Raw genomic sequence first — 16,635 nt, forward strand, 5'->3', positions numbered from 1 at the left:
TGTGCCAAAACGCAAAAAGTTAAATAACTGATTTTTTTCAAATGGAACACCATGTATTTCTTTACACGTAGCGATAGCATTTTTCATAAGCTTTCTAATGATATGCGGTTTGTATAGCGAATTTGAAATATTTCTTAAAGTGTTCAAAATTTTTTTTTCTTTTTTTATTTATTTTGTTATTAATTCTTGATGAGCAAAATTCATTTATGTATCAAGTAATAATTAGATTACTAATGTAATAATTCACATTAGTACATTAAAAAAAATAAATTACCATTTAACTTATCAGATTTTAGGATAATTTTAAATTTGCTATGCAAACCCCATAACGTTAGAAAACTTATCAAAAATGCTATCGACACATGAAAGAAAATTCAGGGTGTTCCATTTGAAAAAAATGAGTTATTCAAATTTTTTCGTTTCGGCACACTCTGTTTATTATCTCCGTGCTTTAACTAAAAGTCGTCTATTTGCTAATACTGCAAGGTATTCAGAATTTTGTTGTTGTAGAGGCGCTGAAAAATATTCATAGGCGACTTTGCAGTGATTTTCCAAAAATTGATCTTTTTATAACGAAAAATTGAATAATTCCAAAACGAAAAAAGATAGACCCATAATAGTTCATATAAAGTTACATTATTTTTTTGTGTAGATTCCAATTATGCAAAATTATATAAGATGTTCCATTTAAAAAAATGTAACTTTGGTTCACCACCCTATATACAACAGCCTGTGCATAATAAAAATATTTTTAGTTTGTGGACACACTCCTGGGTCACGCTGTATAAATAAATAAATATACAAATTCTGTGGGGCGGAGTATTGCGAAAAAAATTTTTTCGAAATTAATAAAACTGATAATTAAAAATTAAAATAAGATCGTGTATGGCACGAGGACGTCTGTCAGGTTTAAGCATTATAAACAAAAGTTAAATTAAAATTATGATAAAAAATAATAAATAAGTTTGCCAGGTGAAAGTAAGGAAAGTTTCTTTAAAAATTTCAATATTTGGATTAAATTTAGCGGATTCCTACATTATTATTATTAAATTGTTAGATATAATCTTATTTTTTCTATTATTTATGTCTTTATATTCAACTATATGCACATAGACTCAATCTCAAATTATAAATTAAATGTGTACCTATTGTTTAAATAATTTTAAGTATGCCTTTAATAAATTGAGAGGGACAATTTCCTTTCTTTCAGGTTTTCATAGTCTATAATTTTTTGGTTTTTACATCTTCCTAAGATATGTCTCTAACAGAAATTATAATATGTAGCAATCTAGTATTAAGAAAATTATGCTTAAAGGCGCCAAACCGAAAACTCGCCTATAGTCAATAAGTACCTAGTTTCGGCACTGCTAACACGCGTCTAACTCGGACTTTCGTAGGAGTAGGTATATAGCTTGCTATGGCAGAGTGACTCCGCGGAGACTTTAACGATCGCGCAAGTCGCCGGTCTTATAAGGTATAAGTTCCAAAAAGCGACATCATTAGCGTGGTGAAATGCGAAAAGCCATACCAAGAAGAATGTAGCGAACAATGATCGGCGTTAGCTACCGCATGCATGTAACAAGCTGAGTTCTCATGGTTAGAAGCAACGGCCTGTCAATGACTCGTCACATGTCTTTCTAACTGTCAATTAACGACGAATTAGTCGCAGATTTGCTCCCGAAATCGCCCCGATTGGTAAACGGGTCACGTCGCCGAAACCAAATGAGCTGACCATTTTAAAAATTCGTCGCTGTTTAGAGAGAAAATAGACGAAATGCGGCGCCTCAAGTCTGACTATTCGGTAAATAAATCGTGGGTTTGATCGGTTGTGACGTCCGATGGTCTTATATGGATCACGGTTCTCTTGCAGCCCATTGTTCAAATGTAATAATAGAGTCGAATGTTTGACTTACGTGAGCCCGAAAACCAGGGCTTGAGGCCGTCCCATTGGGTGCTTTCGGCTTCTTTGACTACTGGAAGCGCCAAAAGAATCAGCAGGAATTGCCGGGCCATTTCGCAACACTTTTACATCACTCCGGTTTTATTTTACATTCATTTTCATGCTAATTGACTTACTCATTCGGAGCGATTTTTTACCATTTTGATAACTGTTCATGTCACCTGCCAAGAACGCTATTACACACTTCAGGTATTTAAATTAGCCGGTTTATATTAATTTATAACCAGATTAAATGATTTCATTTAGTAATCCCGTCATTATTTTTTTAATAGACCACTACCACTGATTTTGCATTTTTTCCTCTAGCTGTTTGTCACAAAGTTGCAAGTGTTATCACTCAACATCAAAGATTGAGAAGTGCTCTAAAGCACGCGATCGACGTGAACACGACAGCCGACAAACACTGACTCACTGAGCTGCGGTCCTCCGACTAGTCTTTGGTGCGCTCACCATCAATATGTCACCTCTGTCTTAAGTAATAAGCGCACCATTTAACTCATTGTGCTGCTGATTTTTTGATTGAATGACAGCTCAATGGGCCGCCGCTTAACGCGCCTCTTCAATTACACTGCAAAATCTGCTTAGCCTTCATTTTAAATTGAAACCGTTCTAAATTTCTTCGACCACAGGATGCTTCATAATTCTAATCGTTCTGATTTAAATTTCAAATCAGGACCTACACTACTTGGTCGCCACTGCACTAAACGAACAAATAAGCACTCCTCCCTCATTTGTGGCATCTTTTCAGTAGGGATTTGACATCGCAAAAACTATTTCTCAATTCCATATTTTAGCTAGTTTTCTACACAATATAAACTATATTCAAGTCACCCTGTATGGTTTCTGAAATAAAATTGAGTCATTTACCAGTTAAACCCTTTCTGGTTTTAAAAAACCAGATAGCACGAAAAGAAGGTATGTATTGGTTCAAAGTATTTATTTAGATAATTCACATTTACGAACTTCAACTTCGCTTCTCTTAAACTTCTTCAATACAACTTTTTTTAGATATCTGATCCTAGATATTTTTAAACGTACTAATTTTTATAAGCTCTTTGTCCATCAGCGTCTGAAGCATTTTGTTGCTAAGTGTTCAAATACCAACTCTTGTAGTTGTTTCCTCTACAATTCCGATTGAATCTTTTATTAAAAAAACAACGGTTTCTAATATATCAGTGCCATCAAAAAGCATTGTGTTGCAGTTTGAGGAGTTTTTAAGATTACTCCTAGTCGTCCCATTGTGGTTAAAGCATCTTCGGAACCTAAGAGGTTTAGAGGAAAACGAGTGACACATTCTCGGGGCCGTTTTTTGCCAAAAAAAATTTTGGTAAAAACCGTATCTTGCTATAATCTTTTGTTTTCGAAATCTTAAAAAATCTATATATTTCTTATTATAAAAGATACACATTTGAAGCACAGACACTATGCAGGCATTTTTTTTCAGAGAATCTAATAATGTTATCAGAGATTTTTTTCAACCATTTGTTTAATTGTAATAACATAAAGTTTTATTTTTTTAAATAGAAATCATAGTTAGCTATGACATTTTCGAAAAGCTTACTTTTTTCTGATTTGTCTATTTGTGTAATACATTAATTTTAAATAATTAAGAAAAAACAAAACATTTCGCTTTTTCTTTATAGTAGGTCATGAAAAAATTTTGGATTTTTAATTAAAACTATGAAAATTGTATTACCCAACAAGTATTTATAATTTAATGATTTTTCAAACCCTAATTAATTCAAAAACAGCATAATAAATTATTATTAGATCAAATTTTTGCAATTAATAAAAATTATTTGTTTTTATATTTAAAATGGCAAGCTTACGTTGTCATTCTATTTTCTAATTTTAAACATGAAATGTAGGAAGAAGAAAAATTTTATTAATTGTATGATTGCGTATCAATAAAAGTTTATTTTACAAAAAAAATGTGTCAATCCAAACACCAAAATCAAATTCCATCTACGGTAAAAAAATACATAACATTATCAACGTCACCTCCATTGCACTTCACTAAATAATAAAAAAAGTGTCATCAAATGGTAGTGACGCATCATTTTCAATTTTCTGCACATTTTTTTATGTAATTAAAATCAGCGACGATCGTATATTTCTTCAACTGAAAATAACTTTAACATAGCTGATTTTTATAATTTCACATTTTTTACTTTATAATAACCGTTCAGAAAATTTTTAGATTATTCACACCTTTCATGCGAAATAATATTTCCATGGCCAACTACATTCAAATATTTTAAATATACTTTTTTTATCAAAAATATATAAAAACATCAAACTATATTTATATTGCTTTGAATTCAGAAAAAAATTAGCTTTTCGAAAAAATCATAGCCAACTATGATTCTCATTTGAAAAAATACAACTTTATGTTATTACAGCTAAACGAATGATTAAAAAAATCTTTGATAACTTTATTCAATTCTTTGAAAAAGTGTTTAAAAAAATCATTAAATTATAAATACTTGTTGAGTAGTACAGTTTTCATATTTTGAATTAAAAATCAAAAAATTTATCTTAGTCTACTAGAAAAAAGGAAAATGTTTTGTTTTTTTTAATAATTTAAAAATAATGTATTACACAAATAGACATGAAATCAGAAAAAAATTAACTTTTCAAAAATGTCATAGCCAACTATAATTCCTATTTAAAAAAATACAACTTTATGTTATTAGAGCTAACCGAATGATTAGAAAAAATCGGTGATAACATTACTAAATTCTCCGTAAAAAGTGCTTTTATAATGTCTTTGTTTCAAACGTGTATCTTTTATAATAAGGAAGATATGAATTTTTCAAGATTTCGCTAAAATGTCAACTTTTGATTATAAGTCGAAAACAAAAGACAATAGAAGGATGAAGTTTTGACCAAAATTATTATCTCAAAAAATGAACCCGAAAATGTGTCACTCGTTTTTCTCTAAACCTCTTAGTTTCGGAGATCCCCTATTCGGACATCCAAAATACAGCACCCTGAACATTATTATTTTCTTATATATTTGTTGTACTATAAAAATGTTGAAAACATTTGAGTTCTTAAGTATTTGAGGTCCCATAGTAGTATGATAAAATAACGTTAAGTATTTGTGGATAATTACTCTTTAAAACAGGCGTGAATTTTTGAGCACGACGGCGTAGCCGGAGTGCTCAAAATAGAACAAGTGTGTTAAAGACCAGTTATACACGAATACTTTACGTTATTACACTTTGAAATCGTATATCCTAATATTAATATTACAAAAATTGAGACATAATGTGAGATTAGTATACCTTTCGTTGTCATGGAATTAACAGTCATTATAATAAAAAATCATTAAAAAATTGCCATTTATACTTCGCTAAATAAATAACTATTAAATTTTTAAATATTTTTTTAATAAATTTTAGTCTAGATTGTGTTGGTTTGTAAACATTAATTTGGGAATTTTATGTCAAAAAAAGTGTTGAAGTATTAAATTGTTATCTATGATATCAAATATCTTTATCCTTGAAGGAAAGAGCAAAAAAACTAAAATCTGCACTGTAGTAATTTATAAACTCTCCGAGGTGATTGAAATTTGAGCAGGAAATCATACTCAGTTATGATATGTATTAAAATTTAACTCCCTAATTGTAGATCCGAGTGTTCCGACTGATTGATTAAAGTGTAGTGTAACAAATATCGCATTTCCTGAAGAGATATTTGAACACAAGAAAAAAAACATTTCACATAAATGTCCATGATATCCTATTTCCAATTATTAATTTCCTTTCAAAATTTACAGTTAATAGTCTAATTAATTAAATGTTTGCAATTTTCTTCCTGCAATACCTGCATATTTAGAATTTTTCTACTCATAAAGGATTGAGTACTGAATCACTTTTATGAATGGTATATAAAAACATTGACAAATGTGTTTAAGACGGAACATGATGTTATTACCGCTATATTGCTACCCGCTGATAATTAATGAAGAACCATTTAGAAGTATTATGTAATGGAAAACTTATGCAATTCACTTGAATAATCCGGATATTATTACAAAGATATTCACGTTCTGTTCTGTATGCTAAGAATGTGCTATGTCTGAAGAAGATTGTATGTGAATCATATGTAATACATATTAAACTCGTAATATTAAAACAGTAATGGAAATTTGACTATAGATATTTAGAAAATATTTTTTTGCATTTACCTAATATTTTCAACAATTTATACTCAACTGCAAATATGTTTCCCAAAAACCAAATATTCAGAGATAAATCAACCACAAACAATTTATTGTTTTTCAAAATGTTGAATAAGATTTTTAGTTCAAAACTAAATTTAATTTTGTCGTAGTTATTAATTCTCTTCTTTGATGAACCCATCATTAATGTAGTAATGTAAGTAATGAGCAATGAGTAATAAGCAGTGTGAGGAAATTTTATGGGGTGGCCATGAGGCCACAACCGATCAGCTGACTCGTCGTAGCGCTCTCGCGATGTTCATATTTATCGATGAAATGGTCCGTTATAGCGCGTGCATTGGCGTAGTTTACTAGGGGTTTATACAATTAATGTTACCGGTTGATTCGTCAGAAACGTTACGATTTGTATATTTTTTTAAGAAGGACTTTAAAGAAGGATTATTTAGTTATCTACAAAATGTGCTCGAGGTGAAATCGCAGCGTATTTCCCTTTGAAACGTGGTGTGGTTGAAAACATTTCAAGGGCTAAAAATGGTAAATAATTAAAAAAATATTAATGTCACACCAAAGAATACTTTGAAATGAATTACAATTTCGTAATTTAGTTCTACTGGGTCACTTTTATGCTTTTTAAATAAGTACATGAGATAAAAATGTTCTTTTGACTTTTTAGATATTATTAAAATTAACAGAGAGTTAGGTCGGTTAAAAGTAAAGGTATAATATTAATAGATAAGTGACATTAATTATTTTTTAATTATTTACGAATTACGATTTTTAGCTCTCGAAATGTTATCAAAGGCGATGAACACGCTTCAGATGGAAATACGGTTCGGTTTCACCTCAGGCGCATTTTGCAGTAATTTTAAATTGCAATAACTTGGTGAGTCTTACAGATAACGAAATGATTCTTGCACCAAAAATTTATTTCAAGTATTAGCTTTATTTCGTCTCGGTTATGTAGGAGTCTATCTTTTAAATTAAAAAACTTTCTCGCATCTCGAAAATTTCACTACACATTTATGCAACGTTACAAGAAAATGTAATTTTTTTGGTTTCCCTTTATCAAAACTCAACCTTATTAAATTACGTATAAATTTGCATTTATTGAAAATTTGTTTGCAAAAAAAACGGAGTTTCTAGCTTTATCCAGAAGGAAGATATGAGTATGTAAACGCAAAATGTGTCCAATTTTAGGTGTTTGCAAATTTTTAGCTAAAACGTCTTTGCAGCCACTTCGCGAGGGTTAAAATAAAAAATTCTTTGTCTAAACATTTTTTAATACTCTTTCCTAACTTATATCAACAATGCAAGCTGTTCCACAACATTTCGATTTAAAGGTTTATCTGACTGCAAGCGCGCGCCCATGCACTAACCTTCGCCCATAAAATTTCCTCACACTGGTAATAAGTAATGTCGAAATCTACAATCACACTTTTATTAAATTAATTTTGACTTTAATGTGTATTTTTGATAGGTGCTCCTTTAATTTTTGACATTAAAAACACCTAAACTATAGTACAAAGCGATCGAAAAGTCCTTCTATCAAGTGAGCTTAGAAATTGAAGGACGTATGTCTGCGGAACTCAAACCAAATGTCAAAAGAAAAATGTCAAAAAAATTAAGCAAATTAAATTATTGCTGGAATCCAGTTTTGTCCCATAAACACCATTTACCGTTCGGGTGTTATTTTTGTCACAAATTCACAGCATCTAACAGTTTACGTTTGAGGTAATTTCAGTTTAAATTTTGACAACAGGCTGAACTAATACACGACACTGGAAACACGTTCTCAAGTGGTACGCCTACTTGATAGAAGAATTTTCTGATCACTTTGTATGTTTATATCTAATATTTTTGCAAATTGCAAGCCCCTTTTTCTAAAAATGTTCATATTTAGAATTTCTATTCGCATACTTGTGTGTAATATCGCTACAAAATTACAATAAATTCGGTTTCAGAATATCCCTCAGGCACGAAAAAAATTCAAGAAATGCTTTTAGTATTATTGAGAAAGTTTTACTTAGGAAATGCATTAGTTTGCATTAGTTGTCCATAAAATCACAATCTTATGTTCAATTTCAATCCACTAATAAAAGTGTCACTTATTATAATTAAAATTCATTATAAAGAGCTTAGTGTCGATAAAGCTCCACAAGTCGATCAAAAGAAAAAACTTGTTTTAGTGATTTATCTAATTATAAGTCAGTGAAAGCGTAAGCTATCAGTAACGAAGTTTTTTCTTTGGTTTAAAAGTTGAGACTGAAATTACCTGTGAGTAAATGTAAAAGTGCTTGAGATTTTTTCGCAAAGTGCGTTAAAACTTGTACTTCCATAAACAAAATTCCTTTCCTTTTTTGTAGATCAAAGGAGGAATAAAATTTAAGCTCAGACAGGCCCCTCTTATCTGATGTATTTTCCTTGCGTATTTATCTCTTTGGAGACACCACCGAAAAAAATTAAAGAAAACAGTCTTAAAACAATGAAATTCAATTCGCACGCTTTCGTTCCCGATCTGTACTTTTAAACGTCGGCTTGCGGTAAGTGCACCGTGCTCCAACAATTCATGTCAATTAAAAGCCGCCAATAAATTCAATTTATTTAAACTCTCGCATAATTAGCAGTCAGATAAAAGAGGCAATTAGTACGATTTGTAGCCTTTTAAAGTCGATATTGGCGGTATTGTTGTGGTAATATGGCTTTAGCGAGCAGACCGTTCACCTTTCTGTTTATGGAGAAGACCTGGAGCAAGTAGTAATCGAACTTTTCGCTTCTATACTACAACACGTCTTCACCGCCGAGAAAATTATTGCCGGGGTACTTCATTTGGAAGCTTCGACAAAAGCAAAACTTGATTGAAACACAATATGATGGCTTTAACTGCCGCTCAACCTGTGCGGTTTATGCTTTTTTTATTGCTGAAGATGCTGTTAAACGGAGAAAATTCACCTGATGAAAGGGTCCTCAGGTGCTCGGGCGATAATAGCGCGTTTAAAGAGCGTGCTGATAATGGTAAGAACACAGTTTAATGGTTACAGAGTCAAATTGCTTTATGACGACCGTAAAAATGTGCCTTCGCCGGCGCCTCTTTTCCGGTAAATACCTACAGGTTGACCCAAGGGTGCTATTTGAAAAATTTTTTTGCTATTCAAATATGGCGTTTTCATTATCCGATAAATCGACTTAAAGTCCACAAACCAAAAATACTTTTATTAGACACAGGGTATACAGGGTGGTGAACAAAAGTTATATTTTTTTGAATGGAACACCCTATATATTCTTGCATAATTAAATTTTACACAAAAAAATGTAACTTTATGTAAACTATTATGGGTCTATCTCTTTTCGCTTCGGAATTATTCAACTTTTCGTTATAAAAAAGTCGCCTATGAAGATTTTCCAAATTTGCAACAAGTAAAATCAAAATACCCTGTAGTTTTAGCAATAATTGATTTTTCTTGAAACACGTAGATAATACAGAGTGTATAAGAAATACGTGTATTAATTTTAACAGGTAATGGAGCTCAACAAATAAAACGTTTTTTATACAGGGTGCTCAAAAACTGGCGCACCAACCAAGAAGTAAGTGCAGATTACGGGAAAAATGTTGAAAAAATTCTTAAAGTCATATTTTAAAAAATCTGGAGCCACAAACTTATTGTATTAACTTCTTTAGTTTTCATTATTTTTTAATGTTTTTATGTTTCACAGTAGGTAATCGTTCCTTAACAAAGCGATGAATAATTATTTTTAAATTTTCTATCAGACTTCAGCAGTTTTTTTTAATTTAAAAAAATTATAATTTATCAAAAAAATCACAATGTGTAGATGTGCCAACACTGGGAATTATTCCCTTTTCAAAAATAATTTATTTATATTGCTGATCAAATTCCATTGCGATCACGACTATTAGACAACGTTGCCACATATCATTTATCTAAAATCTATTATTTATCAATAATTTTAATACAAAGAATTTTTTGACTATTTTTACCTTTATATGTAACCAGTTCTCTATCATACACCACTGAGTTGGTGCGCCAGTTTTTGAGCACGCTGTAGATGTATAATTTTTCAGTAAAAGTTTCGCAAATTTACTTATAATTTGTAAAGGAAAATGTATTGAAACGTACATAGGTACAAAAATAAAAGTTGCCGAGCTATTTTGTGTTAGAAACAAATAATTTAAACAATTTAAAATAAGAATGAAAATTGTTGATATGAAACACAAACTAATTGTTAAACACTGACCGGCTCGTCTGAACAAAAAAAGATGGGAAAACAATTAAGGATTTTACAAAATGTTATAATACAGAGTGAACCAGCTCAGCTACCGTCTTCTGTAGCTCAGTTATTGTTAAAGTTGGAGATTTGATATTTTGTAGATGGTATTTGTATTTTAGAACACATTTCAAGAAAATATTTTTGTTTTGTCAAGTTTTTTAATGACAAATTGAATGAATAAAAGTCGAGGATGGCTTCAACCCTGTTTATTTTTATATCGTGTGAGGCGGAATTAAATATCGACCATGTTTTGTTACTACAACTCTAACGTAAATCCTAACAAATTTGGAGTTATTTGCTGAAAACTATTTTTGTCAAGCATTTTAATGACAATTGTAATAAATACAAATCGAAGATGGTTTCAACATCGTTTCTTTTTATGGTAATCGATGCGAAATTAAAAAACAAACATTTTTTGTTATCACAACCCTATTGCAAATCCTAACACATTCGGAGTCATTTGCTAAAAACCTTAACCATGTTCGACTTCTAATCATTAGTCATTTGTTATTGACAGAATAAGTTTTTAGCAAATAACTCCGAATGTGTTAGGATTTACGTTTGTGATAACAAAAAATGTTCGTTATTTAATTCCGCATACAGACATAATTGGAACCATCCTCGACTTTTATTCATTAAATTTATCAATAAAATAGCTGACAAAACAAGTTTTTGGCAAATAACTCAGAATGTGTTAGGCTTTCCGTTAAGGTTGTAATAATAAAACGCGTTCGTCTTTTAATTCAGCATCGAATAGTATAAAAATATACAGGAGTTGCCATTTAAAATAAGCAAAATAAAAGGCTTTTACAACTAAAAAAAATTGGAAATAAATTATAAACACCCAGTAGTAATTCAAGTCAATCAAAGTCACTTAATATGTCTGTTAAACCATGTTTAACATGTATGTAGTAATAATTTTCAAAAAAGCACATTTTCTATTTTTATTAATTATTAAAACTAAAGGTGTAAAACCGAATTTTTTTGGTTTGAATTTTTTTTAACAGTAATAATACCATTAAAAAAACATTATTATGACGTCATACCATTTTTGAGACACACTGTATAATCAAAAATAATTTCCTGAAATGTGCCCTAGAGTATAAATAACATTTATAAAATATCCAAACTCCAACTTTATAATAACTGAGACAGAAAACGGGAGCTGGACCACCCTATAGAAAAGTTATTACACTTGATGAGTTTTATTACGTCGTAAAATTAACACACGTATTTTTGATACATCCTATATACAGAAAGTTGCGAAAAGTTGAACAACTATTCTTTTTAATGGGACGCAATCTATCTCTTCACACGTATGGATAACATTTTTCATAAGCTTTGTAATGGTATGTGGTTTGTATAGCAAATTTGAAATATGTATTTCTTATTAAAAAGTTCAAGAAATTTCAAGAAGAGTTCAATGTATCAAGTAATAATTAGATTACTAATTTAATTAGTCAAATTATTACATATTAAAAAATTAATTAACATTTCACTTATTAGATTCTAGGCTAACAAATTTTCTTGTATTAAAATATATTTTTTTTGAAAAATTTTGAAAAATGTTTTAAATTTGCTATGCAAACCCCATACCATTAAAAGCGACTGCGCAGTGATTTTTCAAATGTTGGTCTTTTTTATAAATAATTTTGAAACGAAAAAATATAGACCCATAATAGTTTACATAAAGTTTTATTATTTTTTTAAGTAGAATCCAATTATGCAAAAAATGTATAGGGAGTTTTATTTAAAAACTATAGCTTTGGTTCGCCACTCTGTGTATAATAAAAATATTTTTATTTTGTGGACTTTAAGTCGATCTACCGGATAATAAAAACAGCATGGCAATATTTCAAATAGCAAAAAAGTTATGGACCGATTACACAGCCCTGGGTCACGCTGTATGTAAAGAGCGGTCTATTACAGGTAATTTTGCCTTGAAAACTGGGGTGAATTGGAAAACGGACATACCGATGCTAAATCCTCAATCCGGTTCTGCCTCTTGTAATTGGGATCAGACAATAATTGCTCGCAATTATCTCATTATAATTAGATATTAGCAGTGATTACGACGCTTTTTACCGCTAATGAGATAAAAATGACTACTTACGTTTACATTCATGCGCATCTCGAGCGGTAGCTCTTTTCCAGGGAGCATCATTATAGAACGGTAAGCATTCATTACAGTCCGGGCCGGCTGTATTGTGTTCACATTTACACACCCTTCTTCTGGAGCCGTCGACTCCGGTGGAAGTGATGCATTCGGAAGCGTGGCCGTTGCATTTGCATCGAGCTCCTACAGCGACGTCGGCAACGGCGTAGAAATAGGAGCGGAGGACCTGCTGGTCACCAAAGACTTCGTCGCCGAAGGTGTTGAGACGGTCGAGGACGATCATAATATCCGTAGCTGTCACCCATTCCTGAAATATGGGACAATTTACCCATTTTTCTACGAAAAAGTTGAACTCATTTTTGTAGAAAGTGTACAGGGTGCTGCATTTTAGATGTCTGAATAGGGGATCTCCGAAACTTAGAGATTTAAAAGAAAACGAGTGACACATTATCGGGTCCGTTTTTTGAGAAAATAATTTTGGTCAAAACCGCATCTCGCTATCGTCTTTTGTTTTCGACTTATAAACAAAAGTTGACATTTTCGCGAAATTTAAAAAAATTCATATCTTTCTTATTATAAAAGATACACATTTGAAACACACACACTATGAAGCACTTTCTTTCAGAGAATCTAATAATGTTATCAGCGATTTTTTTCAACTATTCGTTTAACTGTAATAACATAAGGTTTCATTTGTTTAAATAGGAATCATAGTTGGCTATGACATTTTCGAAAAGCTTATTTTTTTTCTGATTTGATATGTCTATTTGTGTAATACATTAATTTTAAATATTTAAGAAAAAACAAAACATTTCGCTTTTTCTTTATAGTAGGCTATGAAATTTTTTTGGATTTTTTATTAAAATTATGAAAATTGTATTACCCAACAAGTATTTATGATTTAATGATTTTTTAATCCCTAATTAATTCAAAAACAGCATAATAAATTATTATTAGGTAAAATTTTTGCAATAAAAATTATTTGTTTTTATATTTAAAATGGCAAGCTTACGTTGTCATTCTATTTTACAAATTTAAATAAGATGTCGAAAGAAGGAAAGTCTTATTAATTGTATGATTGCGTATCAATAAAATTTTATTTTACAAAAAAATGTCAATCCAAACACCAAACTTAAATACCATCTGCGGTAAAAAATACATAACTATATCAACGTCACCTCCGTTACACTAAATCATAACAAAGTGGCATCGAATAATAGTGACACATCGTTTTTAATTTTTTGCACATTTTTTATGTAATTAAAATCTGCGACGATCATATATTTGTTCAATTGAAAATAACTTTAACATAGCTTATTTTTATAATTTCACATTTTTTACTTTAATAACCGTTCACAAAATTTCTAGATTATTCACACCTTTTATGCGAAATAATATTTCCATGGCCAACTACTTTCATATTTTATATTTTAAATATATTTTTATCAAAAGTATACAAAAATATCAAACTATATTTTATATTGTTTTGAGTTCAGAAAAAAATAAGCTTTTCGAAAATATCATAGCCAACTATGATTCTCATTTGAAAAAATATAACTTTATGATATTACAGCTGAACGAATTATTAAAAAATCACTGATAACATTATTAAATTCTCTGTGAAAAAGTGCCTGTATAATGTTTTTATTTCAAATGTGTATCTTTTATAATAAGGAAGATATGAATTTTTTAAGATTTCATTAAAATATCAAATTTTTATTATAAGTCGAAAACAAAAGACAATAGCGAGATGAAGTTTTGACCAAAATTATTTTCTCAAAAAACAGACCCGAGAATGTGTGACTCGCTTTTCTCTAAACCTCTTAGTTTCGGAGATCCCCTATTCGGACATCTAAAATGCAGCACCCTGTAGAATAGTTAAGTTATTTTAGAATCACCCATCAGCAACTAAAATTATTAAACAATAAAGTACTGGTCTAGTCTACAGTGACAACTAAATAATCTCTCTAGTTTATGCGTGCGGCGTGGATAACTTATTTACAACCTTAGGGCGTGTTAGATACGAGCACATCATAGAAATAAATAAAAATAAAAATAGAGAGTAAGCTGAAGGCAGTTGTGTCAATATTTGAATATGTATGTGTAGGCAAAGAATGTAAAAAGATATGTTAGATATATGCCTTCGAGCAAATTAAATCGAGTTTATATTAAAATAATTAATTACACGTATGGATTTCCAAGCACTTTGGGTGGGGTGTTGCGGTGTCGGGTTTAAGTCAGTCACGATTTTTACATACACGAAAATCTCTTCTTCGATCGAAATTATCTTATCAAATACGAGAATTTTACAGACAATGATTACGTACCTACGAGGGAAAAACGATTAAGATGTTAGAGATTACTGTAAAACGTTATAATTAAGTTTCGTTTAAGCGATTTAATGCAATTAAGGCTAGTTTGTTTTATTTTTACAGAATTACAGACAGACATGAATTTAAATGCTGGGAATAATTGGCGAGCTTTGTTTCGTCTGAAGCGATATTCCTGACTACAAAAAATAAATAATTAAGTAAATGAGACCTGCAATTCCAATTCTGTATGCATTTACTTTGTAAACCCTTGAAAAGAGAATGCACAGTTTACGAGGTATGGTCTTTTATGTTTGACTAATTTTTTAAGCTCAAAAATTAACTTTTGAAGTCGGTGTCTTTTAAAGTTTTATATAACTTTCATAGGCAAAACAGGCCATAAAAACTATGATTTTCATAAATCTAAACAGGAAATTAGGTGTCTCATAAAGATTTTGATAAAGTGTTAAATTTATTTGTATCTCAAATTTCAGATTAACAACTCAATAGTGAACACCTGAATCTAATGTGTGCAAGGGAAAGGCTAAAAAGCAAGGACTGATTATCATCACATTTTGTGACCTACATTTATGTACCGATACTGGGAATAAGTCAATTATTATTGAGTTATTTCTGAGTTTTTTAGATACAACCGATAGTACTAATCCCAGTTGTTCATTAGATCTATAAAGTTGTTAGAAAATTACCAAATTAATCCACGGTTGCATTGTTCTGAATATTTTTAATTTTGTCTTAACAGTTTTGCAATTATTTAAAAATAAAAAAAACAATTTATTCAATTAATTACGTATTATAAAATTAAATGCAATGTCAAGTGGTAAGTGTGTTTAGTATTTTTGGTTGCATTTAAGGAAATTTTATATAGCGTGTTAGAGTATGGTTTAGCAAAAATTTAAAGGTAGATGAGAGAATAGCAAAACAAATCGATTAAGCAAAGTTTATGTAAATTAAAAATGCATAGTTTTCCCAAAAAATTGTTTTGAAATTAAAGTCACAAATTTTGAGAACCGCTGAACTAAAATTATAAAAATTAGCGTAAATTTTAATATTATTGACAAAACAGCAGTAAATTAACTTCTTGGTCCACTACGTTATTCTTCTATTTCAATTTGTGTTTTATTATTAAATTTTACGGAAAAAAAAACAATTTTTTTGCCAGAACCAGGATGCAAACTTCCCACACAAATGAATATGTTAGCCACAATTTTGAAAATTTCTCAAATCGCCCATGCGCCTCCACCTCCATTTTGTTTAATAAAAAAAATTAACTACCATAAGCCACACAGTGGTTCTCAACAGGTGGGTTGATAAAAAATTCTGAAAAAAGTACGCACTTTTTGGGAAAATAATGATATAAAGGTTTTTAACTCGTCTGATCATGACAAATTTACATACAAAATATTGCTCGGCCATTCCCTAACACACTGTATAGTGTATAATATTTCTTTACACAAATAAGTACGTGTACAAATAAGTAAACAAATAAGTATTTGTTTACAAGTAACCTTTCATTGATGTGTATCGTATACCTTTTTATATCTGTTAGGTGTTACAGACTACAGTTTTATTGAAGTTGTTTTTACAGACTTCTCATAGCACTCGTATACGACCATGGAATTTTAAAAAACAAACCAAGTGCTATTTTATTGCAGTTCTCCACAATATCTCGGTAAATATGACAAGCATGTTAAAAGCGACAGTGTGCAATTTAATTAAAAAGCATGTACAGGAAAAAGAACAAGAAATGCCATTTTTT

General features: G+C 30.3%; 1 protein-coding gene across 2 annotated transcripts in view; it reads right to left on the reverse strand.

The window, feature by feature from the left end:
* Window positions 1-16,635, reverse strand: part of LanB2 (Laminin B2) — an 85,431-nt gene that overhangs the window by 23,626 nt on the left and 45,170 nt on the right. Inside the window, exon 5 of one of the 2 annotated variants that reach the window (XM_963539.4) lies at window positions 12,547-12,856. In XM_963539.4, coding sequence (XP_968632.1) covers window positions 12,547-12,856 — 310 coding nt within the window. Of the gene's footprint in view, window positions 1-1,913; window positions 2,370-12,546; window positions 12,857-16,635 lie in introns of those variants that run through there. The other variant, XM_008201012.3, reaches the window with a different exon arrangement.

The sequence above is a fragment of the Tribolium castaneum genome, chromosome 1 (assembly GCF_031307605.1).
Source record: "Tribolium castaneum strain GA2 chromosome 1, icTriCast1.1, whole genome shotgun sequence".
Classification (NCBI taxonomy): Eukaryota; Metazoa; Arthropoda; class Insecta; order Coleoptera; family Tenebrionidae; genus Tribolium; species Tribolium castaneum.